The following is a 26,647-nucleotide window of genomic DNA, read 5'->3' as shown; positions in this document are numbered from 1 at the left end:
GTGGTTGAAGCATATCAGTTAATTAGATTACATGGCTACTAAGTTATCAGAAAAACAGCTCAAAGAAACATATATTATGGCTGGGCACAGTGGCTCATGCCTGTAATCCCAGTACTTCGGGAGGCTGAGGCAGGCAGATCACGAGGTCAGGAGTTTGAGACCAGCCTGACCAACATGGTGAAACCCCATCTCTACCAAAAATACAAAAATTAGCTGGGCGTGGTGGTGCACGCCTGTAATCCCAGCTACTCAGGAGGCTGAGGCAAGAGAATCACTTGAATCTGGGAGGTGGAAGTTGCAGTGAGTTGAGATGGTGCCACTGCACTCCAGCCTGGGCGACAGAGCAAGACACCATCTCCAAAAAAAAAAAAAGAAAGGAAAAAAAAAAGAAACATATATTACATAGCAATAAAAAAAGATTGGAAATGGCAATAAATCAGTAAAAATCATAAGATAGCCTGGATAGCCAAAACAATTTTGAAAGAGAACAACAATGTTGGAGGACTCACACTTCCTGATTTTAAAACATATTACTGGCTGGGCACAGCATCTCAGATGTGTAGCCTCAGGACTTCTGGAGACCCAGACTGGAGGATCACTTGAGCCCAGGAGTTTGATACCAGCCTGGGCAACATAGTGAGACCCCATCTCCACCAAAAAAAAACACAAACAAAAACAAAAACAACCACCGAAAACCCAAACATATTACCAAAGGTGCAATAATCAAAACAGTGTGATAGTAGCATAAAGACAGATGAATAGACCAATGAAATATCATAAAGTGCCCAGAAATAAACTCTGGCATATATGGTTAAATGATTTTTTTTTTTTTGAGACAGAGTCTTGCTCTGTCACCCAGGCTGGAGTGCAGTGGTGCAATCTCAGCTCACTGCAACCTCCGCCTCCTGGGTTCAAGCGATTCTCCTGCCTCAGCCTCCTGAGTAGCTAGGACTACAGGGGTGCACCACCATGCCTAGCTAATTTTTTGTATTTTTAAGAGAGACGAGGGTTTCACCTTGTTGGCCAGGCTGGTCTCCAACTCCTGACCTTAGGTGATCCACCTGCCTTGGCCTCCCAAAGTGCTGGGATTACAGGCATGAGCCACTGCACCTGGCCCAGATGATTTTTGACAAGGGTACCAAGAACACTAAATGGGAAAAGTACATTTGTTTCACAAATGATGCTTGGAAACCTGGATATCCACATGCAAAAGAATGAAGTTGGACTCTTGTCTTGTATAAAAAAAAACTCAAAATGGATTAAAGACCTATGTGTAAGCCCTAAAACTACAAAAGCCTTGGAAGAAAACAGAGGAAAGGCTTTGTGACATTGAATGTGGCAATGCTTTCTTGGACGTCACATCAAACGCACAGGCAACAAAAGTGAAAATAGACAAATGGGACCACACCAGGCTTAACCTGTGCATCAGGGGACACAATCAACAGACTAAAAGACAACCTATGGAATGAGAGAAAATATTTGCAAATAATGATTCTGATAAGGGGTTAATATACAGAATACACAAATAACTCTTCGAATTCAACAACAACAAAATCAATAACCTGACCAAAAATGGGCAAGGGAATTGAATAGACATTTCTCCAAAGTTGATATACAAATGGCCAACAAGCATGTGAAAAGATGCTCTGTATCACTAATGATCAGAGTAATGCAAATCAAAACAACAATGAAATATCACCTCACACCCACTAGGATGGCTATTATAAAAAAAAAAAGAAAATAACAAGTGTTGGTGAGGATGTGGAGAAAATGGGTCACATGTGCGCTGTTGGTGGCAATGTAAAATGGCACAACTGCTCTGTAAATCAGTATTGAGGTTCCTCCAAAAGTGAAACTTAGAAACACCATTTGATTCAGCAATCCCTCTTCTGAGCATGTCTCCAAGAGCACAGTAAGCAGGGACTCAAAAAGCTAATAGCATACCCATGTTCACAGCAGCACAACTCATAATAGGCAAAAGGTGGAAGCAACACAGATGCCCATTCACTGAGGAATCGATACATAAACGTGGCACACACAACCCATGGAAAATTATCCTGACTTAAAAAGGGAGGAAATCCTGTCACATGCTACAACATGGATGAATCTTAAGGATCTTATGCTAAGTGAAATGAGTCAGTCACTAAAGGGTAGATATTTTATTTCTCTTATAACACAAAATCAGGAATTAAAAGATATTTCTTATCTTCCAAACTTGGTATCGACAAATTCACAGAGACAGAAAGTAGAATGGTGGTTACCAGAAGCTGGGGGAGGAGGACAAGGGAAGTTGTTATTCAACGGGTATAGAGTTTCAGGTTTGCAATATTCAAATGTTCTGGAGATCTGTGTCACAACAATGTGAATATACAGTAATTAACATTACTGACCTGCACACTTAAGAATGCTTAAGATGGCAAACTTTATGTTAGGTGTTTTTTACTCCTCCCCACCGTTTGAAATGGAATTTAGTTTAAGAAATATTAACTTAATAAGTTTACCAGAAGAGGAAAAAAACAAAAGGGAAAATGATGAAATTTAAACCAAACATATTTGTTACAATGATGAACTTAAGTAGAATTCACTTCAAAAAAAGACGTTCAAATTGGGTGGGTGGAAAAAAAGTTAAATTCAAGTAGTTGCTACTTCCACTTGAACGAAGTGACTCAGAAAAGCCAAAAGTAAAAGGATGGACAAAGAGCAACGGTACAAATCCACATTTAATAAAACTGTATTGGATGAAGTAGAATCAAAGGCAAAACATACTCAAAATGTAAAACAAAGGTTACTTTATATGATTTATGGTATGATTCACAGTGAAAGAAGTGTCATTAATATTCATGCCATTAATATTTATGTGCCAGACATAAAATAAAATATATATAACCAGGCCCGTAATCTCAGCACTCTGGGAAGCCGAGGCAGGTGGACCGCTTGAGGTCAGGAGTTTGAGACCATCCTGGCCAACATGGTGAAACCCCATCTCTACTAAAAATACAAAAATTAGCCGGGCGTGGTGGTGCACACCTGTAGTCCAAGATACTTGGGAGGCTGAGGCAGGAGACTCGTTTGAATCCAGGAGGCAAAGGTTGCAGTAAGCCAAGATTGCGCCACTGCCCTCCAACCTGGGTGACAGAGTCAGATTCCTTCTCAAAAAAAAATAAAATATAAATATATATATATATATATATATAAAACCATTCAATTAACAAAAGCTATATTCAATTAACTTAAAATATACTCTTTGAAGTTCTCAACAGATTAAGGAAATCAATATTCAGGAAGAATATAATTAATTTAATTAATAAAATGATTTAATAGATATATATTAAGAAATGCATCATTAGGTGATTTCATTGTTGTGTGAATATCACAGCATATGCTTACTCAAACCTAGATGGTACAGCCTACTACACATCTAGGCTATAAGGTACAGCCTATTGCTCCTAGGCTACAAACCTGTACAGCATGTCACTCTACTGAATACTGTAGGTCATTTTAACACAGTGGTAAGTATTTGTGTATCTAAAATATCTACATAAAGAAAAGGTGTACGAAAAATATACTATTATATACTATTATAATCTCATGGGCCTGCTGTCATTTATATGTTCTGTGGCTGACTGAAATGTTGTTGTGTGGAATCTGACAGTGACTGGAATGTCATACTCTATTTGGAGGGACTGGGACCAGATTCATCTGGTTGGGTGGTCAGAAGCGGATGGAGCAGGTAGCACTAAACTGGATCTTGAAGAAAGAATAGAGCCTTAGTCACATATGGGAATTTGGTCAAGTATGTCCTGGCCACTGGCAACAGGATGAGGGTGATGGGGCCTTACTGGTGAATCTTACGTGCCTCCAGACAGAGCTGCTTCTCTGGGCTTGTGAGGCTTTATGCGAATTCCAGCCTCACTAAACACTTGTCAAACCCCTGCCTGCAGGGTCAGCATGCTGTACTGAAAAAGTAAAACAGTACAGGCTTTGGAGCCAGAGCTACATTAGGTTTGAGCTTTCACTTCCCATATGGGGCCATGGAGAGGAACCCTCAGGTTTCTGGGCCTCAGTTTCCCATTTGCCAAACGGGGATGTTAATAATACCAACCTCAGCTCCAAGGCTGTTGTGAACATGAAATTGCACAACATAGGAAGCCATCTTTCTCACAGTGCCGGGCATCTCATAAGTTCTTGGTAAAAAACAGCTATTGCTTCTTCCCTTTATGTTCTAGGCAGTAGTGCTGAGGCAGGCAGTGGAGTAAAATAAGACTCACTGCTGGTGGGAAAGTAAACTACAGCTGACACTTTGGAAAACAGTTTGGTATTTCCTCCAAATGCTACACAGAATTAAAATATGAACCAGCAATTTCACTCCTAGGTATACATCGAAAGAATTGATAATAGGTATTCAAACAACTGCTTGTACATGAGTGTTCACAGCAGCACCATTCACAATAACCAAAACGTAGAAACAAACTAAATGTCCATCAATGAATGAATGAATGGATAAACAAAGTGCAGTATAAACATACATGGAATATTATTGAGCCCTAAAAAGGAATGAAGTACTGATGCATGATGCAACATGAATGAATTTTGAAAACATTAACTGAAAGAAGCCACACATAAAAGGTCAGATATTGTACACTTCCATTTATATGAAATATCCACAATAAATAAATCCATAGAGACAGAAAGCAGAGTAGTGGTTGCCAGGGATTGGGGAGAGAGGGAAATAAAGGGTAACCACTTAATGAATAAGGAATTTCCTTTTGCGGTGATAAAAATGATTTGGAACCAGAAAGGGGTGGTCGTTGCACAATATTGTGAATGTACTAAATGCCACTGAATTGTACACATTAATAGGATTAATTGCAATAATAAAATAAAACAGGACACGGGTCTTACCTTTAGGAGCTCACAATCACACCTGAGTCCCTTTAGATTCCCAAGCCTCAGTTTCACTGTCTGAAAGCAGGGCCAAGTGCCTAGAATGTGCAAAGACCTTCAGAGTTTATCTTTTATGCAGAGAATCCCTCATAATTCCTCTTTTCAGAGGTAACTGCTACCAACATTTGGTGGAACCACTCAGACTTTTCTCTCTGAATGCTTGTTTGTGGATATCATTTTTCAATACCATTTTTCCAAAAATAAATGCAAACATATTGTTTTAGAATCTTTTCTTGCTTGGTGCTATAGTTGGACAATATTTTTTATGTCAGTAAACCCTCATCAGCATTGGTCATGGCTGTGAGCTACTGTGCTACAGAACTAGAGCAGGATTTATTCAGCCAGTCCCCTCTTGTTGCACTTTAGGTTGCTTCTATGTCAATAAACTTTACAGTGATAAACATCCTTATACAAACATCTTTGCACATTTGACCAGTTATTTTCTTGGGCTCTAACCCTAGAAGTTGAATTTGGATCAAGTCTTTTCAAAGGATTTTGAGGTCGAGCAGGGTGGCTCACTCCTGTAATCTCAGTGCTTTGGGAGGCTGAGATGGTAAGATTGCTTGAGCCCAAGGATTAGGGACCAGCCTGGGCAATGTAGCAAGATCCCCATCTCTAAAAAAAACTTTTTTTTAATTAGCCAGATGTGGTGGTGGGTGCCTGTAGTCCCAGCTACTTGAGAGGACAAGGGCAGAGGATCACTTGAACCTGTAAGTTTGAGGTTACAGTGAGTTATGACTGTGCCACTGCACTCTGGCCTGAGCAATGGAGCAAGACTCTGTTTTGATTTAAAAAAAGGATTTTGACATGCTGTGTAATGATTCTCCAGCAAGGATCTCTCATTTCAGTGTTCCATCAAAAGTGTGTGTCTGCACATTTCTTTGTGCTTGTCCTACATTAGCTCATACCATTCTTTTAATTCTTTACCATAATGATAGGTAAAACCTAGATAGTATTTTGATTTTTATTTATTTGATTTCCAGTGAGTTTTTTTGTATATTCTTTTTTGTACACTTTTAAAATATATTCATATACCATATTTGCTTCTTCTTTAAAAAATTCTCCATTCTTATCCAGAGTCCCATTCTATCCATTTGGCATTTTTTTCTATTAATTATTAGTAAGGAAACATGAACTTTTCTGTTTTGAGGACAGCTTCTATTTGAGGAACACTCAAAATGGAAGCCTGAAAAAGAACCATCAAAGAGAGAAAGACAGACCAGGAGAGAAGGGGGTAGGAAATGAAGAGCCATGTGTTAAAGCAGCTGGGTGGCTGCTGTACCCAGAAGCCTCCTCAGTTGACATTATTTGGCTGACTCTTAGTTGCTCTGCTAGGAGCCAGTCTCTTGCACATCTCTGCTCTGATCTTATTTCCCTTACATCTAAGCTCTTGGACTGACTCCAGTGCGTTAGTCCATTCGGGCTGCTGTAACACAATTTCCATAAACTGGTAAACACTTTACATTTAGCTTGTAAACAGAAATTGATTTCTCACAGCTCTGGAGGCTGGGAATCCAAGATTAAAGTGCCAGTAGATTTACGTCTGGTGAGGACCTGTTCCTTGTAGATGGCACCTTCTGTGTATCCTCACATGGCAGAAGGGGCAAACAAACTCTCTTGGGCCTTTCTGTAAGGGCACTGATCCCATATGTGAAGACTTCATCCTCACGACCTAATCACCTCCCAAGACCCCACCTCTGAATACCATCACCTTGGGGATGAGGTTTCAACATAGGAGTTTTGGGGGGACATATTCAGACCATAGCACCCAGGTACCGCAAGTGGCTTTAAGAATGCAGGAACTACCTCAGCGTTCAGCATGTGTGAGGACTATAAAGCATTCCTGGTACTTGGCAGTTAGGAGACCCCTGATGATCTTACCAGGGGTGATTTTAGAGGGTCCATGGAGCCAGCAGCCAGCAGTGAGGAGTGGAAAGGAGGTGGCTCCATGTGGAGGTCAGCGTGCTCTTCTGGGCTTACTGTGAGTGACAGCACCATTCGGAGATAATGGAGGTGAGAGATCTGCACTGGCCACTTTTGGAGTGGAGCCCGGGGAGAGAGTGAGTGAGTCTTCCCTCCAATTAGCAACTGCCTTCCTGTGCGTGTCCGAGTGTAAGGGGTGCTTTCTACGGCGTATAGAAGAATGCTGGGTTATAGATAAGGATGGGGTTCAGATGCTGCAGGGTGATACTGAGCCTGGGAAGCCTGTAAGTTTCATCACAGAACTGGCTCCTCATTGGCTCTCTTCTTCTCTCCTAGCTCCACCCTGTCAGATTCTGTCCTTACTGAACAGAAGAGGCAACTACTGGACAACTGCTTGTCATTTCTCTCCCCCTCAAAGGTACAATGCCTCTTCTCTGACCCTCACTCTTAGTTGATAATATCCCTTCCTAGTTCATTGTTAAAAACCAAAACACAACAGAAGAGGCAATGGAGAGAACTTCTGCCAAGCCCAGCACATGAACAGTCAGTCAACACTGTCAGTCCGTGTTCACATTCCTGCCTGCCCCTTTTGCATGACTGTCTCATATAGGCCAGCCCCTCCCAACCAATCAAGGGCACCATCCCAAAGGTATCCCCACCGCTATACCATCACTGTTTGGCTTGTCTCTGGATCTCTTCAGCAAACAATTATTTCACCTACATACCAGAAAGCAAAACCTTATTTTACTTTAACTCTTATTTTAGGTTCAGGGGTACACGTGCAGGTTTGTTATATAGGTAAATTCATATCATGGGGGTTTATGGTACAGATTATTTCATTACCCAGGTACTAAGACTAGTACCCAAAAATTACTTTTCTGCTCCTCTCCCTCCTCCCACTCTCCACCCTGAGGAAGGCCCCAGTGTCTGTTGTTTCCTTCTTTGTGTTCGTAAGTTCTCATGATTTAGCTCCCACTTATGAGTGAGAACAAGTGGTGTTTGATTTTTTTTTTCCTTTTTTTGAGGCAGAGTTTCCCTTTTGTTGCCCAGGCTGGAGTGCAATGGCGTGATCTCGGCTCACGGCAACTTCTGCCTCCCGGGTTCAAGCGATTCTCCTGCCTCAGCCTCCAAAGTAACTGGGATTACAGGCATGTGCCACCAAACCTGGCTAATTTTTTTTGTATTTTTAGTAGAGTCGGGGTTTCTCCATGTTGGTCAGGCTGGTCACAAACTCCCAACCCCAGGTGATCCACCCGCTTCGACCTCCCAAAGTGCTGGGATTATAGGCATGAGCCACCGCACCCAGCCTGGTTTTCTTTCTTTTTTCTGAGACGGAGTCTTGCTCTGTCAACCAGGTTGGAGTGCAGTGGCGCAATCTCGGCTCACTGCAAGCTCCGCCTCCCGGGTTCACGGCATTCTGCTGCCTCAGCCTCTCCGAGTAACCGGGACTACAGGCGCCCGCCACCACGCCCGGCTAATTTTTTGTATTTTTAGTAGAGATGGGGTTTCACCGTGGTCTCGATCTCCTGACCTCGTGATCCGCCCACCTCAGCCTCCCAAAGTGCTGGGATTACAAGCGTGAGCCACTGTACCGGGCCCCAGCCTGGTTTTCTGTTCCTGTATTAGTTTGGTAAAGATAAGGGCCTCCAGCTCCCTCCATGTTCCTGCAAAAGACATGATCTTGTTCTTTTTAATGGCTGCATAGTATTCCATGGTGTATATGTACCACCTTTTCTTTATCCAGTCTGTCATTAATGGGCATTTAGGTTGGTTGCATGTCTTTGCTATTGTGAATACTGCTACAATGAACATTCACATGCATTTCTATGGTAGAATGATTTGTATTTCTCTGGATATATACCTAGTAATGGGATTGCTGAGTCAAACGGTAGTTCTGTAACGAACCTTTTTGACTGCACCCTCCTCTGCAGCTGCCAGGCATCTCCCTGTTTCACTCTGTGGCAAAACTGCTCCACGGTGTCCTCTGCACTCAGCTCCAGTTCCTCTCCTGTGAAACCTTCCCCTGTCAGGAGGTCTTTGGGGACCACTGAACCAACGCTGCTCCTGTCAAGGTCATCAGTCATCCCCATGTTGCTGCATCCTGTGGTCAATATCAGTCACTTCCCAGGCCCCATCTCACTTGACCCATCACAGAAGCCTTCGACTCTGTTGATATTTGTACCATGAACTTTATTCCACAAAGAATAAAGTTTTGAAAACCAGATCTTGTCATCAGTTTTTAAAATTGCTATAATGGATACATACAAAGGAAACTGTGGAATGCATATATTAATATTCAGGTTAGATACAAACGTGCCCTTCCCACCCTGTTGAGTCTTACACATGTGGGGATATTATTCCCCTTGTACAAATTAGGAGAGGGGGGTCAGAGAGGTTAAGACACCTGCAGGAGGCAGAGCTAGGATTTGAACCCAACTCTGACTCTAAAATCTGTATTTCATCCAATAGGCAGCACTGCCCTCAAGGAAGATCCAGGTTTTTTGAAGCCTGAGGTAAATACATTTCAGAGCCTGTTTTCAAAATATAAAATTATAAAACCACAGTAGGTTTTTTTTTTGTAAGGTGCTGGTGCAGGGGAAAGAGGAACTTTGAAGCCTAAGCTTTGTTAGCTTCCCAATAAAACGTGTCTCTTCCCTATTCCTGCCCTACTGAGAATACCCAAACTGCCTGTCTGTTGTTCACTCACTCAATACGCACTTACTGAGCACCTACTACCTGTCAGGCTTGTTGTGGGCACTTAACATACGTGAGTGAACCAAAGAGCCAAAGATCCCTGCTTGCAGAGCCTACTAAATACAAATCAACAACAGATGCATATCCTTAGCATTTAGAGCAGGTTAGAGGTGATAAGAAAACTTGGAGCCAGCTATGGGGATAGGGAATGGCCAGGCAGGCTAGGGGTGAAGTGCATTGTGAAATAGGGTGTTCTGGGTAGGACTGGCTGAGAGGAAGGCCTGGGATCAAGGTGTGGTAGAAACCTACTCACCCTTGAGGCTGCAGGGAAGGTACTCTGCTGATTGGTTATGAGGCATTTATGGCGTTGATCAGCAAATTGGCCTAAAGTACCTAGGGCTGAGTGGTCCAGGGCAAAAGATCAGCTCAAGGCGAAGCAGCTGGTTATCAGGCACTCATGGCCTTGATCAGCAGATTGGCCTAAAGTACCTGGGGCTGGGCAGTCCAGGGCAAAAGATCAGCCCAAGGGGAAGCAGCCTTGTCTGGTGTTCCCCTGACAGCAGGAACACACCTGTGTGTGCCACCAGCCTTGGCCCAACTTCCAGCGACAGCAAGAGCTGTGGAGCCCCAGGTCGGCTGCCTGAGGCCAGTTATGCACAAGCGGGGTCCCCCGCCCCTGCTGTCCTGATGGACAGTGGCAGGATATGAGAAGTTGGCGATGATGTTCCCTAGGGAGAAGAGCTGCGGGGTGGCAAGAAGGGCCTAACCGAGCAGTGGGGTCTGGGTGGGGGACACGTATCTGGAGCCCAGGTGCAGCCAGCCAGGGGCGGGGGAGCACAGGCCCAGGGGCAGCTCCTGTGCAGGGACCTGACTGATGGCTCCAGGTGTGGGTGGTCACTCAGAGGGACGCCTCGGCAGAACTCGGGCCCTTCTTCTTGGTGGAGGCCCAGTTGGGGGAGGGGTGCACCAGTGGGACAGAGAAGGGTCTTTCCGGGGGGACCAGGGGGCACATGTGGAGCCTGGGCAGATGGGGTGGCCAGGGTGGGACCCATACCCCTGCTCCACAGGAACCCCCAGCTCCCCAGGGCACCCCATCCCCCCCACCCCTGCCCACAGTGAACCTGCCACTGCCCCTAGGCCTCCAGTGGGCCAAGAGCCTGCATGTGGGAGGGGGAGTCAGAAATGCAACTTCAATGAGTCAGTCGCAGTTGCTTGGGCAGGTTGGCAGCCCCAGCCCAGAGCCATGGCTTCCTGGGCACCCCACCCCATCCCTGTCCCTGTCTGGTTCCCAGGAGAGGGCTCCATCTCCTTCCTCCTAGTTCACATTCACCTTGACCAACACCTGGCACCCTGGTGGGACCCCCCCCACCCCCAGTCTCCCTTGGGGGTGCCCTGGACTAGCAGGGCCAGGCCTCCTGGGGCCCCCTGAGGTGGAGAGGGGCACAGGGTGGGACTAGGGTATGGGTAACCGCCACACACAGTCACCCAGGAGTGTCAGCAATGAAAGAAAATGAATTCATCTTTCCAGACAGTATGGGGTCTTCCAGGTAGTGTTTCTGCTACTGCTGAACTGAGTGAACTGAGTGCATGAGCCTTGGGGAAGGCCTAGGCGTGGGTTCTAAACTCCTTCCCAGCTGCTGACCCCCAGAGCCCATCTTCTGGTCGTGGAGAAATGGAATTACAAATAAAATCTTCTCCCATCCCAGCAAGCCTCTCTGCAGAGGAAGAAGAGAAAGAAAAACACTTTTATCCTTGAAAAAGCATTAACCCAGAGTGAGATGCGCCTCACAGGCAATGATCCGCTAAGACGCTGCAAAGACAAAGAAATCTCACCGCTCATCTAGCCAGTGGGTCCAAACCATTGCACACGTTCTCAAGAGAAGCCATGCCTAGTCCTCAGGTCAGGGGACTGCACAGCACTTTTGGTCACACCGAGTTCATCAGAGATTCAGCCTCAATTCACTCGACAACCTGCGTCTGCTATCTGACTTCATACAAAGGAAAAACAACCCTTATCTTTATGATAGGAGGTAGATTTATCACACAGCGCAAAAGTTAGGTTCCCGCCCTCCCATGGAGACTGGGAGATAGGGTCCTGGCTGCTCTGATGATAGCGTTTCAAAGACTGGGCTCCCAGGTCCTTCACGAACATAGTCCTGGGTTGCAAAGCTGGCAAGAGGCTTATTTCGCTGTCAAAAAGCTTTGCATGCCCCTCAAAGGGGCACAGGAAGGATTTAAAATGACAAATTTTCCAAAGAAAATGCTCTAAGGGACAGAGGATACCTCTTCCTTTAACAAGAAGAATTAAGCCTCATCATTGTTTTTTTTTTTTTTTCCCTAACATTGTTTCTGAGAGCATTGCCCCATGACTCCTGAGATGTGCCACTAGTTCTGCCGAGCCTAACATGGGGTCTTTGGAGTGAAAATTTCTGTTTTTCCTTATTGCTTAAAAAAATTAAAATCTCAGCTTGTTAGTATTTTGTATAAATCTGCATTCCTTTCAAGAAAACCTTATCTCTGAGGAAGTGAGGTGAGATGTGGTTAAGGCAGCTCCCCAGGCTGGGCTGCTGGCTTGCCCCCACCCCTCATATAGGCTTCCCTGGTCACCCCTCACTGTCGCAAAGTAAGACCTGAACATGAAAGCTTTCACATGCAGCCCAGATCCACACGCCTTTGGGTTTGCACTTCAGGCATTGTCTGCAGCAAGTGCTCAGTTCCAGGCCAGCTTCCAGAAGCTCCAAGACTCATCCCTTTATTCCGGAATTGAAAATGAACCGAAACTGAGGACTTTTAAACTGGAAGACATTTCAGAAATGATCAAATTTAATAGTTCCCAACCTTCTGGGATCACAGACACCTTTGAAAATCTGATGTAGAAAGTGAGCCCACAAATTTGCACACCATTGCGAGTTTAAGGAGCCGCTGTGGTGCCCGTGTAGCAGCCCTTCACTTATTAGTTGAGGAGGCTGCAGCTGAGCCCTGCCTTCCGAGGCAGAGGTCTGAGTTTTTAGTGGGAACAATAGCACCCATGTCACAGCAGGCAACAGAAGCTCACTGGCTACACCAAGTCTGATTTAGAAAACTCTGGGCCTGGCGTGCTGGCTCATGCCTGTAATCCCAGCACTTTAGGAGGCTGAGGCAGGCGGATCACGAGGTCAGGAGTTCGAGACCAGCCTAACCAACATGGTGAAACCCTGTATCTACTAAAAATACAAAAATTAGCCAGGCATGGCGGCGTGCACCTGTAGTCCCAGCTACTTGGGAGGCTGAGGCAGGAGAATAGCTTGACCGGCATGAATGTTAAAATAGGCATCGTTAGATTATTCAGAATGGACTCTGTGACAATCAGTTACAGATTATGAACAAGACTTAAGGCCTTGCAAGGCAAGAATTAACACACACCCTAGAAACCACAGAGTCTCCTTCAGTGGGTTTTAAATTGACCCAGGATATTGTGGCTGACTTTCCTACCTGACTCTGGGACGGCATCATGTGGCAGAGGCAGACCCTCTCTCTGAACTGAAGCATTTCTTTTTACCAACTTCACGTCTTTAGACAAAGCTGAACTCTTTCAACCAATTGCCAATCAGAAAATCTTTGAATGCACCTGTGATCTATAATGCCCCTTGCTGCTTCAAGATATCCCACCTTGTTAGGCCGAGTCAATGTACACCTTTCATGGATTGATTTATGATGTTACTCCAATTCCTGTCCTCTCAAATGTAGAAAACGACGGCCCCAGCACACGTTTTCAGGACCTCTTGAGATCCCCAGACCATGGTCACTCATATTGGCTCAGAAGACACCTCTTTCAGATCATTTAACAGTTTGGTGCTTTTGTTAACAGGCCCCACCGCAGGCCTTAGCACACCTGTTGCTCAGCTTGGGTTTCCCAAACCGGCTACCGCCCCCAGCCCTCCACTCTCAACCAGCACACTCTTCATCTCACCAGCAGCTCCACCTGTGCTCACCTGGGAGGGCCTCTGTTGGCTGCCGATCTGCACCCATTTCCCACCCCTCCTGACTACAGGGGGCCCCCTCTGTGGGCAGTGCTCACTGTCACTCAGCCCCTCAGCCCCTCAGCTCCCTGGGGTTCTCCATATCTATGGGGTGCTGGCATCCTTCGGCCAGGAGTCCGTTGATAGAACCTGGATTCTGCTGTGAAATGTACAGTCCCCAGAAAGTGTGACTGAGTCCCCGTGTAAACCTTCTCTGTCACCTGGAATGTGGGGCATAGCCCCCACCTTTCTGCTGTGGGTGAGCAAGGAAGCAGACAGCTTCAACTGGGCTGGCAAACATCCAACATCCTATGCAGTGTCAGTCTTGGGAGGAAGCTGACGCCACGCACAGAATGGCAGAAAAACCAACAGGTCAAACCTACTTTCAGGTCACTCTGTCTGTCTTCCTGGAGTTGGCAGTTTCATGGGCCATTAGATCACCTCTCTTACTTATGACAATTTTAGGTGGCTTTTCAACAAGTGCAGCATAAAAGTCCTAACTGTCAAGTTCATCCTCCTAACAAAGCTATTCTGGATGTGATGTCTCCACCATCGTCCTGTTCCCAGGGCCCCATCAGGTGTGTCCTCCTGGGCGGCAGCCTCACTTCCAACATCTGGTGCCTTCATGCCAAGTCCAGGCCCGGCACACCTCAGGCCCTTGGGAACTGTTCGTTGAATGAATAAATGAATCTTTCAGGTCTGACAAGGAAAGCCCAGGCTTTTATCAGGAAAGCTACAAAAATGCAGAAGTCACAGTAAATCCTGGGAGCAAGAGACGCCTGAATGTCAACTGAGGTCGCTGTGTTTTGAGGAAGCCACAGCCAGGGGTGAGCATGGAGGGAGAGACAGCACACAGGGACAGAGCACAAACCTCTCCCCCTCCATGTGACCGGCAGGTTTCTGACTCTGAATATTGGTCAGACTCACACTAGAAGTACTCAGTGGTACTTTGGAGCAGGTGCTCACCTCTTGTGATTCCTAGGCCAACTCCTGCTTGACGCTGAAATGTTCTGAGAACACTCTACAGATGAGCCATGGACTTACTGCCCAGACTTGAAGCTCGTTAGACTGTTCCTTGGAGGTGGTATTGGGTACCAAAGATCTGGAATCTCAGCAGCCTCCACCCTCTGGCCCTGGGTCCCTGCTGCTGGCTCCCAGCTTCTGGTCTCTGCTGAGGAAGGATGCAGGGCAGCACCTTTAGGGGAAGCTTTGACTTTTCCAAATCTGGGCTCTCTCCAGTGTTTTCCTGAATGTTCCTACCAGAAGCCTGGCTGTCGTCTCTGAGCCCTTCCTCATCCTCATCCCTGTGTGAATCATTCCAACTCCTGCCGTTTCTGCCCTAAATGCACCTCCATGTGGCTCATGTCTCCCCTTCTTCACTTCCTCCCTCTGGTGAAGCCACTGCTGTCTCATGGGCCTCTGCTAGCCCAGGCAGCTTCTTCGTGAACACAGAGCTAGGCACAGCCTCAAGCCATGCAGCCCACTGGATGCAGAGTTTAGCAGGCAAGCAATGCCTTTGAGCAAATAAGAAAAGTTTGCCTTTTCCTTTGGCCAGTCTCAGCTTCGTGCCATGTCTCATGGCTTGGCAATGGGAGGCCCGATTTTAGCTCCTACCAGCCCCTCTGGGCCAGCTGCTCTTGTACAGTGAGCACCTGCATCCCTGTACTGGGGGCCCTGCTCTTGCATGGATACAGCACGAGCCTTGAGGGGTAGCTGCTTCCATTCCTACCTCCTCAGATCCATTGTCCACCTGCAGCCAGAGTGAAGCACACACACACATGCGTGCGCACACACACACACCCCTTCTCCCCTCCGTGTATATCAATGTCCTCCCGTTGCTCTTGGAATAGAGTCCAAACTACCTAACCTAGATGACGGGCCCAGCATGGCTGATCATCAATAGGTTAGCTAATCTTTGGAAGGGAAGTTTCCCTTCAATAGCATGTAAGTTGGTGTGGAAAAGGGCTTTTTCTGTTAGGTTTTGCTTTTGCCTATGTTGTATATGTTGCATCCTTGTAATCGGGCCCCTTGAGATTTCAGCACCACACCGTGTTTCAGTGACTGAAATAATGAACATTCTGATCAGACCCTTGCTGGCTTGCACATGTTAACCACTTGCTTTTGGTGCAATATTCCTTGTTCCCACAACATAATCATAAACTGCTCATGTACTGTTTCTTTGTCCAGCAGGAAGACATTCCTTCAGGGTCAGGAAAAGTTTGCAGAATGAATGAATGCCTTGAAGGACACTGTAACCAGCTGCTGACACCCAGAAGCCTGGTTGCTCAAAGTGTTATCTGAGACTGAGGAAACACAGACTTTTCCTCTCAATCCCCCTGAACTCCCCCTTCCTCACTCTCTAGCTCCATAAAAACATTCTGCTGCTGCTTCTTTGTTGAACTGAATTTGAGAGATCTTGCTCTCCTGCCTTCTTGCTTTGGCCAAATCGAATAAAACTTTCTCTATCTCTAAGCACTCATGTGTCAGTGTTTGGCATCAGCTCCACCTTGGGTACAAGAGCATGAATTTGGGCCTCCCCAACATCTGCAGTGCAAAATATTTAACAATGAGTGTGGCATAGCCTCTGACCAACAGCCAGAACACACACCAGCCACACACAGCCACGCCTGTCAGCCGAATGTCAACCTTGCTCATGGCTGAAATGACCCCCAGACACGGGAAGTGCATGGCACACAACTGTTGACTGAATCAATGAATGGGTGGAGGTGGGGGTTGGTGAAGTGAGTGCAAGGAACTGCCAACAATCGACGCTTCGTGGACCAGGGAAACCTCAGCAGGGAGAAGCCTAGCTGGGAAGGGCCTTGTTGCCAAGCGTGGGGACTTGGCTTCTGGCCAATGGTGACTGAGTACAGGGTGAATGGCACAGTTCTCCGGCTCATGGTATACGTGTACAGGGACCAGGGTGGATCTCAGAGAGTACCAAGTGTGCCAGGTGGCAGAGACACGCTCGGGGCCTGAACAGGCAAGAGAGGTGGCAGGCCTTCCAGAAGGGCAAGGAACCTAGGCGGTTCCAGACCCTGAGTCTCCCCCTCCAGGCCATTCCCTTTGACTATAAAGGGGAATGCACACTGGGCTCCCTGCTGTGTTGCAGCCCAGCTCTTTGACCCTAGGGTTGATGATTACTGAACATTCAGGATCCAACCAATGAGGCAGCCAGCCTGCTTTCAAGGGCTGGGCAAGCCCCGGACAGTATCTCCTGGATGCCAGTGAGCGGCTGAGAGCTGAAGCTCCCTGGACACTCAAGGCTCTTGTGGTGACAGGTGAGGGGACTGGGTGGAAGGACAGTGCTCTGAGCATGCACCTTCCATGGGATCTGGAGGCTGGGCTGTTTTTTATGCTTGGCACTTATGCCACCTCAGCAACCTAAAAACTTACAATAAAGCTGGAGGGAACGTTTCCTGAAATTTGTGTTGGACACAGGATTTCTGCGATGTATGGTCCCTAGAGAAGGATGAAAGGGTTGAATGTGTGGCCTGCCTGAGGTAGGTGCTCTCTCAATGCACAGAGAAGCTGAGAGAACCAGAAAAAGGAAACAGAGGGAAGAGCAGTGGGTAGTTCATCTATCAGGGCTTTATAGAAGCTATTTTATTCAATCTTCAAAACAACTCTAGAAGGCAGGTTTTCTTCTCCCCTGTTTTATAGATGAAGAAATGGAGGCTCAGAGAGGTTAAATGACATGCCCAAGGTCACACAGCTAGAAAGGGATGGAGCCAGATTCCAATGCAGGTCTTTCTGACCCTACCTTTTCCTGGTGGCAGAGGCCTGCTTCCTCATGGGCAAAAGCGGAAAGACACACCCTTGAGCAGGTCTTCAGGTTCCTGCAAGGCTGGGAGCCATGCAGGCACTCAGATGGTTTCCTCTCTCTTCCCCAGGCCTGGCGTAAAGGCATGCAGGGAGGCCTAGCTCTGTCTCCTGGACTCAGAGATTTCAGACACGGAAGTCTGTCCATGGATCCTTATCACATCCACAAATACCAGGAGAGCGACCGCAAGGGGGTCGTGCGCTTGCTCTCCCAGGGGATGGCCGAGCACGCCCCAGCCACCTTCCGGCGATTACTGAAGCTGCCTCGAACCCTCATACTCTTACTTGGGGGGCCCCTCGCCCTACTCCTTGTCTCTGGCTCCTGGCTTCTGGCCCTCGTGTTCAGCCTCAGCCTCCTCCCTGCCCTGTGGTTCCTTGCCAAAAAACCCTGGACGGAGTATGTAGACATAGCATTGCGCACAGACATGTCTGACATCACCAAATCCTACCTGAGTGAGCGTGGGTCCTGCTTCTGGGTGGCCAAGTCTGAAGAGAAGGTGGTGGGCATGGTAGCAGCTCTGCCTGTTGATGATCCCACCTTGAGGGAGAAGCGGTTGCAGCTGTTTCATCTCTCTGTGGACAGTGAGCACCGTCGTCAGGGGATAGCAAAAGCCCTGGTCAGGACTGTCCTCCAGTTTGCCCGGCACCAGGGCTACAGTGAAGTTGTCCTGGACACCAGCAACATCCAGCTGTCTGCCATGGCCCTCTACCAGAGCATGGGCTTCAAGAAGACGGGCCAGTCCTTCTTCTGCGTGTGGGCCAGGCTAGTGGATCTTCATACAATTCATTTCATCTGTCGCCTCCCTTCTGCTCAGGCAGGGAGTCTATGATCTCTTTCCTTTTGTATTGGTCAGAATAGAATCCATTCGGCTGTAGCAGCAAGCAATCTCCAACCTCTCACTGCAATGACTTTTCAGTGCAATAAAAGCTTATTGTCCATTCACATCTGAGTCCCAGGTGATTGCCTGTGGGGTAGCTTCTGGGTTTCTGCTTCATTCAGTCTTTTTGAGTCCCATCTGTTTCATTTTTCTAGTACCAGGATAATGCTGCATAAGAACAACCATAAAATGAAATCAATATTTATTTAGCTCATGAGTCTGAAGTCAGCAATTTTGGCTGAGCTTGGCTGGGCAGTTCCTCTGGTCTCAGATTGTATTGTGCAAATGCAGTGGGATTGGCTGAAAGACTAGGTCAATGGTGCTTTTTCGTTTTCCCACAGGCTAGCTCAGGCATGGTTTCAAGGAAATTGCAGAGGAGCAAAAACAAAAGCAGAAGCAAACAAATGTGTTTTCAAACTCCTGCATGTGTCACATCTTCCCCAAATTCAAGGAGAGAGGAACCTGCCTCTGTAGTGAGAAGGACTGCAAAGTCACATAGCAAAAGGGTGGAGTGCAGCCACGGGAGAAGAATTGGGGCCAGAGACACAATCAATCCACTCTAACCCAGGATCTCTGCAGAGGGAAGAAGGTGGCCTCAGAGGGGAGTGTAGGATTTACCATGGGCTAGACCTGGAAGTAGTATAACTCTTCCAGGGGATCATAACAGAATACCTGAGACTGGGTAATTTATAAGGAAAAGAGGTTTATTTAGTTCATGGTTTTGCAGGCTGTACAAAAAGCACAGTGCAGGCATCTGCTTCTGGTGAGGGCCTCAGGAATCTTTTACTCGTGGTGGAAGCTGAAGGGGGAGCAGGTGTGTCACACGGTGAGACAGCACACAAGTGAGATGCTAGGTGCTTTCAAACAGCTAGCTTACATGTGAACTAATAGAGCCAGAACTCATTCATTACCATAGACAGAGCACCAAGCCATTCATGAGGAATCCATCCCTATGACCAAAACACCTCCCACTAGGCCCCACCTATAACATTGGGGGTCATATTTCAACATAAGATTTGGAGAGAACAAACACCTAAACTATATCAGTCTGCCTCTTACCCCCAAATCTCATGTCATCTCACATTGCAAAATGCAACCATCCCTTCCTAATAGTTCCCCAATGTCTCAGCTTGTTCCAGCATCAACTCAAAAGTCCAGAATCCATAGTTTCATCTGAGCCTCAAGGCAAATTCCTTCTACCTATGAGGCTGTTATATCAAAAACAAGTTACATACTTCCAAGATACAATTGTGTTACAGGTATTGGGTAGGCATTCCCATTCCAAAAGGGAGAAATTGGCCAAAAGAAAGAGGCAACAGGCCCCACACAAGTCTGAAACCCAGCAGGGCAAACATTAAATCTGAAACTTCCAAAATCATCTTCCTTAACTCCATACTGGTGAGAGGAGTGGGCTTTCAAGGCCTTGAGCAGCCCTGTCTCTATGGCTTTGCTGGGTGCAGCCCACATGGCTGCTCTCACAGGTTGGAATTGAATGCCTGTGGGTCTTCCATGCTGAGGTTGCAAACTGCTGGTGACTCTGCCTTTTGGGTGTCTGGAGGGCGTTGGCCCCATTCTCACAGCTCAACTAGGCAATGTTCCAGTGAGGAACCTCTATGGGGGTTCCAACCCTATGCTTTCCCATGGCTCTGCCCTAGTACAGGCTTTCTGTGGGGTCTCTGCCCTGTGGCAGGCTTCTGCCTGGGCACCCAGGCTTTTCGATACATCTTCAGAAATCTAGGTGGAAGCTCCCAAGCCTCCTTCACTCTTGCATTTTGCAAGCCTGAAGACCTAAAACCACACGGAAGGCTGGGCATGGTGGCTCATACCTGTAATTCCAGTACTTTGGGAGGCTGAGGCAGGTGGATCACCTGAGGTCAGGAGTTGGAGACCAGCCTGACCAACATTGTGAAACCCCATCTCTACTAAAAATACAAAATTAGCTGGGCATGGTGGCGCATGCCTGCAATCCCAGATACTTGGGATACTGAGGCAGGAGAATCGCTTGAACCCTGGAGGCGGAGGTTGCAGTGAGCCGAGATTGTGCCATTGCATTACAGCCTGGGTGACAGGGCAAGACTCTGTCTCAAAAAAAGAAAAAAAAAACATATAGAAGCTGCTAAGACTTAGGGCTTGTACCCTCCAAAGCAGTGGTCTGAGCTGCACCTGAGGCCCTTTGAGCCAAGGCTGGAGCTGGAGAAGCTGGGATGTGGGAAGTAGCATCCTGAGGTGACATAGGGCAATGGTGCCCTGGGCCTGGTCTCTGAAACCATTCAGTCCTCTAGGCCTGTGGGCGTGTGATAGGAGGGGCCTTCTGAAATGCCTCTGAGGCCTTTTCCCACTGTCTTGAATATTAGCACCTGGCTCCCTTTTAGACATGCTAATGTCTCTAGTAAGTAGTTGCTCAGCAGGCTGCTTGGATTCCTCCTTGTCTACCACATGGCCAGGCTGCAAGTTTTATAAATATTTACACCCTCTTTCCATTTTAATTATAAGTTCTGTTAGAAGAAATCCATTAGACAAATTAAATTTAATAGAGTTTAATTGAGCAAGAAAAATAAATAATTTGCAAATCGGGCAGCCCTCAGAATCACAGCACATACAGACAGACACCAGGGATGCTGTGTTGTCAAAGCAAATTTGTGGACAGAAAAAGGAAAGTGACATACAGAAAATGGAAGTGAGGTACAGAAACAGCCAGATTGGTTACAGCTTGGTGTTTGCCTTATCTGAGCATGATTCAAACAGTCGGCTGCCTGTGAGTGGTTGAAGTATGGCCAATGGGATTGGCTGAGACTCAGCTATTGCTAAAGAAGCATCCTCCTAAGTTAGGTTTTCAGTCTGCCTACCTACTAGTTACGCTTCGGTTCACCCTTAAGAACTCAACTATGGGAATATGAAGGCTTCCTCAGGCCAGATTTGAGTTTCATTTATCAACTCTCCTCTTTTGGTCAGACTCTCAATTTAGAGAGATTGACTAAAACTTTAGGTATTGATGCCACTCTCTCACTATTGTAAATTGGCTCAGTATGGAATTCACAAGTCCTTTTAGTCTCAGTAAGGAGTTCACAAGTCTTTATTGGTGTCACTATGAAGTTCACAAGTCTCAGCTTCACACTAGGTGAATGATTCTTTACGTTCTTGCTGACCTAGTCGAAGTGAGACCATTCAGTTCTCAGTGTATGGCTGCATACAAAACATTTAAGACTTGAGAGGATGCAGCACACCAGGGAACTATTGTTATGACTATCAAGAGAATAATATCAAAATACCAAGGTGCACCCCTTAACAAGAGTTCTTATGAAATAAATGAAACCAACTTAAACAAGTCAAAGTTCAGGCAACATAGGCAGTTCAACAATATTAAAGTTTAATTGGTCATAGTTCTTGTTTGAAATGTGATAGCAATTAAGGACCATAGTTCACTGTAAAGTGGCCTGATTTAAAGACATAGCCATTTTCATTGTTATTCTGGTAACACAAGCCATACAAACCTGGACACCTACTAGAAGACATATAAAGACTAGAAACCTTTGGGAAACCCAAGCTTGCCATCCACCATTTCAGGTGTCTACAAACCAGCTGTTAGTTGCTGCTGTAAACACACCATGTTTTCCTCTTGAGAGACTTCTTTACTGTATTTAGTGTCAGTGTCTACGGAAACAGCAGTATCAGCCACCTCTACATTAAGCTTTCTGTAGTAACAAAATCAGGAGAGAGATAAGTGCAGCATTCCATTTTGTTCAACACCAAACATAGGCCCCAGCTTGAGTAAAAAGGAGATATGAAGCTGCATGATGTTCCATTAACTATAACACCTACCTCGTTTTGTTTGTTTGTTTGTTTTTTCTTGATACAGGGTCTCGCTCTGTCACCCAGGCTAGAGTGCAGTGGGGTCATCTCAGCTCACTTTAACCTCTGTCTTCTGGGTTCAAGTGATTCTCCTGCCTCAGCCTCCCAAGTAGCTGGGACTACAGGCATGTGCCACCATGCCTGGCTAATTTTTTGTACTTAGTAGAGTTGGGGTTTCACCATGGTGGGCAGGTTGGTCTCGAACTCCTGACTTCAGGCGATCCACCTGCCTTGGCCTCCCAAAGTGCTGGGTTTACAGGCATCAGCCACTGCACCAGGCCATATTCTACCTCTTGGAGAGTAGCTTCTACCTGTCTGAAACACTGGGATGTCTGATTGGCTATAAAATCCAAGACCCGAAATATGGATTAGCTTTAGATTCCATACAACTAGTATCCCACTACCACCAAGAGTGAGTCCCCAGGAACCCCACTGGAATCTTTCCTCAGTGGAAACTAGCTTATCTTTGTCTATTTCAAAGCTAGTGCTAATTTCAGTTATTGACTCTTTTGGCCTCCAATCATAAGAGCTGTTAGGAGAATTTTTAGGTGAAACTATTTGAAAGGCAGAAGTGAGCCAGACCAAATAGCAAGATCTGAGCCAACGAGGAGGCAGAATGAAATATGAAGATTATCCACAGACCCAGTATAGGCACTTGGGAGTTGAAGAACAGGGCCACATAGTTGCATTTGAGCAGGGGTCAGTTAGATTTGTTCATTAATGAATCTGCATAGCTCCTGAACAAAATCCACTGGGAAATGAACCTTTTTGTCCCCCTCTTATAGTATGTTGTAAGGGTGTATAATACATTTAGTAAAAGGAGACCCTGTTGAATTTAATCTGGTGACATTATACAAGCAATTACTTGTACTCACATAGGTATTTCCCATATCTTGAGTGCATGATGCCTGAAAGCACAATATATCTTTTGCAGGCATCACTTGGATTGGTTTTCTATACTTTGGTAATGATCAGGTTATTAATCGTAACAGTTAAGGCCGGGTGTGGTGGCTCATGCCTGTAATCCCAGAACTTTGGGAGACAGAGGCTGGTGGATCACTTGAAGCAAGGAGGTTCAAGACCAGCCTGGCCAACAGAGCAAAATCCTGCCTCTACTAAAAACTCAAAAATCAGCTAGACGTGGTGGTGCATGCCTATAGTCCCAGCTACTTGGGTGGCTGAGGCAGGAGAATCGCTTGAACCTGGGAGGTGCAGGCTGCAGTACACCAAGATAAGGCCACTGCACTCCAACCTAGGCAACAGAGTGAGACTGTCTCGGGAAAAAAAAAAAAAAGGAAAAGTTAAAGTGTTGCTTTTAATGAGTGCAGGGAAGCAAGTAGCAGTGGTATTCAGAATATCAAGGATAGCTTTCCATCCTTCCCTTGGAATTTGGGGGTGACTCTCATTGGGAACACGGAGAGGCATTGGCATTCGTGGAATCGTTTTCTAATTTTTTTTTGGCAATAACAACAAACCCAATAACCCACAAACTCTGGTTCTGTGCTAGAGCCTACGCTCAAGCTAAAGCCATCCATTGGCTATCGTCTCATGGATCTTTCTGTAGGGAAAAAGAAAGAATTAGGGCAACAGGAAATGAGGAGAAAAGAAAAAACGTAAGGCTTTCATGATGATACAGGAGTCTTGATCTGTGATCTTGGGAAAGCTGTCCACAGCTAGAATGCCATCTGCTCTGGAGAGATATTTCCTTAGACAGCTTTACCTTAAAGTCTCCAGCAGGCGTACAGTTCCAGGAGTCTGAAGAGGTCCTTTTGAGTTGTGAGGTGTGGACCCAAGTTTCAAGGCCCTGAAGCTTCGCTGAAGTGTAGGTGTTGAGAAGAACTCAGCATGGTCCCTTCCAAAGAGTTGTCAAGAGGAGCCTTCCTCTGATGTCATTTCCAGAAGACACAATCTGCAGGTTCTAGACTGTGGAAGGTTTGATTATTGTCAGTTGGTGGATCTTGAAAATCTTCCTTTATCTGGTGAAAGTACACTTTGGTATAATGGCCTTGCAGTACTTACTCATATCAGAATTTCGGAGAGAGAAAGATGCATGAGGTTTTACTACTGGGGCATAGGCCTTCTAGTGACTATTTCATAAGGGGTCCACTTATGTTTTTAAGTGAGAGTGGATCTGATTGCCATTAAATCCAATGATAGTACCTTTGGCCAAGGCAACCCAACTGATTCAGTTAACTTTGCCAATTTCAGTTTTAATATGCCATTTGTTCTTTCAACCTTTTCAGAAGACTGAGGGCGATAGGGACAATGGTAGTGCCATTGTGTCCATAAAACCTTGTTTAACTGCTTTATAACTTGCCTAATAAAATGAATTCCCCTATTGCTGGGGATTTTTCCAGGGATGCTTCATAAAGGAAACACATTTTCTAATATTTTCTTAGCTACTGTCACAGCATCAGCTTTCCTATATAGGAAGGCCTCTACCCAACCACAAAACATGGAAACTATTACAAGAACATACTGAGACTCCCAATGAAGGTGGCAACTGAATGAAGTCCATCTATAATTGTTCAAATGGTCCATTAGGTGGTGAAAATACAATACACCACCTGAATCTTTTGTTTTTCCAGGACTATGGTTTGACAAGCCAACATTGGTTATAAAATATTCTAGCAGGCTCGGTGCAGTGGATCACACCTGTAATCCCAGCACTTTGGGAAGCCGAGGCAGGTGGATCACCAGGTCAGGAGATTGAGACCATCCTGGCTAACATGGTGAAACCCCATCTCTACTAAAAATAAAAAAAATTAGCCGGGCATGGTGGCACACACCTGAAGTCCCAGCTACTCCAGAGGCTGAGGCAGAAGAATCACTTGAACCAGAGAGGTGGAGGGTGCAGTGAGCCGAGATCGCGTCACTGCACTCCACCCTGGGTGACAGAGTGAGACTCCATCTCAAAAAAAAAATATTCTAGCAATTTTGGAACAGTCATCCCACAAGTATTTTTTCACAATTTGGATGAATTTTTCTGTTCCATGATGAGTTGTGGAGTACAGAGCTTTTGACAATAGAAGCTTCAAAGACTCCGGAAAGGCCAGGCAGCCATCTAGGCCCTCTGTGAGTCTGCACTTAACATTGAATTTATATCATTTTAGATACCAGTTGTGTTTTTCCAAATGAGGCGCATTGCATTGTTTATTAAATAGGTCATTGTAAGGTAGTTGGTTTGGATTAATCTTATGAAGTTCATTCAGATTGCATATCTTAACAGTTTCAGTACTAGTTGATTTAGCATAACAATCTGCTAAGCATTCCCTTGGTATTCAAATTCAGTTCTGGAGGTATGAGCTTCGATCAATAACAGCAATCTAGGAGTTTATCTAATTGGAGTCCATTTTTGATGGTGGTCCCACTAGAAGTGAAAAACCCTTAGAGTTTCCCTATCATGCCAAAATCATGTACTACTCCTAAAGCGTATCTACTATCTGTCTAAATACTTACTGATTTGTCTTTAGCTATATGACAAGCTTGGGTGAGGGCAAAAATCTTCGAGGGTTAAGCTGACTTACAGAGCTTAGACTAATAGAGCTGACTAATAGAGGAAGGAGTCCCTTCTCTATTAACTCATTTTGGTGGTAACAGCATATCCTAGCTGATATTTTCCTTCTGAGCTTAGGACCCATCAACAAAAGTATTAACTCAGAATTGTCCAATGGACTAACTTGTAAATCAACATGAGGGGCCACTATTTCTGATGCTACACTTACACAATTGTGGTCTTCACCATCATCAGGCAGCAGTAATAGAGTGGCATGGTTAAGTAAATTGCAGTGTTTTAGATAGAGATTAGAAGGAGACAGAGTATTTCATTAGATGTTAGTCTAGTTACTAAAAAATGCTGGGTTTCAGTGGAATTTAGCATGTGAGACTTCCATATTAAGCTCATTTCCTAAAACAAGATTAGCTGAAGCTTCTTTCAGCCTGGTTGCTGCTGCTACTGCTTTTAAATAGTTAGGATATACCTTAGCTACTGGGTCTAATTGCAGGCTATAATATGCAGTGGGCCTATGTTTCTCCCCATGTTCCTGGGTAAGAACTCCTAAATGCCTGATTGTTACTTTCATGAGTCAATTAGGTAAACAGTTTACTGCGATTTGGAAGTCCTAAAGCTGGAGGCTGATATAAGGTCAATTTTATATAGCTAAAAGCCTGCTCATGACTATCATCCCAAGGTAAAGGCTCTGGTACAGCATTTTTTAGGGAGCTCATACAATGGTGAAGCTATTAAGGAAAAATTCAGAACCCAGGAATTTTATATCCCGCAAGTCTAAGAATATATCCTGCAAGTCCAAGAAAATATCCTGCAAGTCCAAGAAAACCTCTTAATTATCTTTTGGTTGCAGGCCAAGGAAAATTTTGAATAGTTTTTAACTTTTTAGGTGAGAGGGAAATCCCTTCAAGTCATGTGCCAAATAATGGACTTTGCCCCTTGAAAACCGAAGTTTTTCTATTGAAGCCTTGTGACCTTGATGTGTGAGTTGCTGTAAAACGTAAACTGAGTCCATTTCAGAGTACTCTTTA

General features: G+C 45.6%; 1 protein-coding gene across 1 annotated transcript; it reads left to right on the top strand.

The window, feature by feature from the left end:
* The first annotated feature begins 16,638 nt into the window (after window positions 1-16,638).
* LOC100606676 lies at window positions 16,639-18,326 on the top strand. Its single transcript, XM_003268665.4, has 2 exons — window positions 16,639-16,840; window positions 17,453-18,326. Exon 2 carries the CDS (start codon window positions 17,468-17,470, stop codon window positions 18,209-18,211), a length of 744 nt encoding a protein of 247 aa, XP_003268713.4. The 5' UTR covers window positions 16,639-16,840; window positions 17,453-17,467; the 3' UTR covers window positions 18,212-18,326.
* Window positions 18,327-26,647: the final 8,321 nt, after the last annotated feature.

The sequence above is a fragment of the Nomascus leucogenys genome, chromosome 14, assembly GCF_006542625.1.
Source record: "Nomascus leucogenys isolate Asia chromosome 14, Asia_NLE_v1, whole genome shotgun sequence".
Taxonomy (NCBI): domain Eukaryota; kingdom Metazoa; phylum Chordata; class Mammalia; order Primates; family Hylobatidae; genus Nomascus; species Nomascus leucogenys.
The sequence above is the reverse complement of the archived record's forward strand: the minus strand, read 5'-3'. Positions and strand labels throughout refer to the sequence as shown.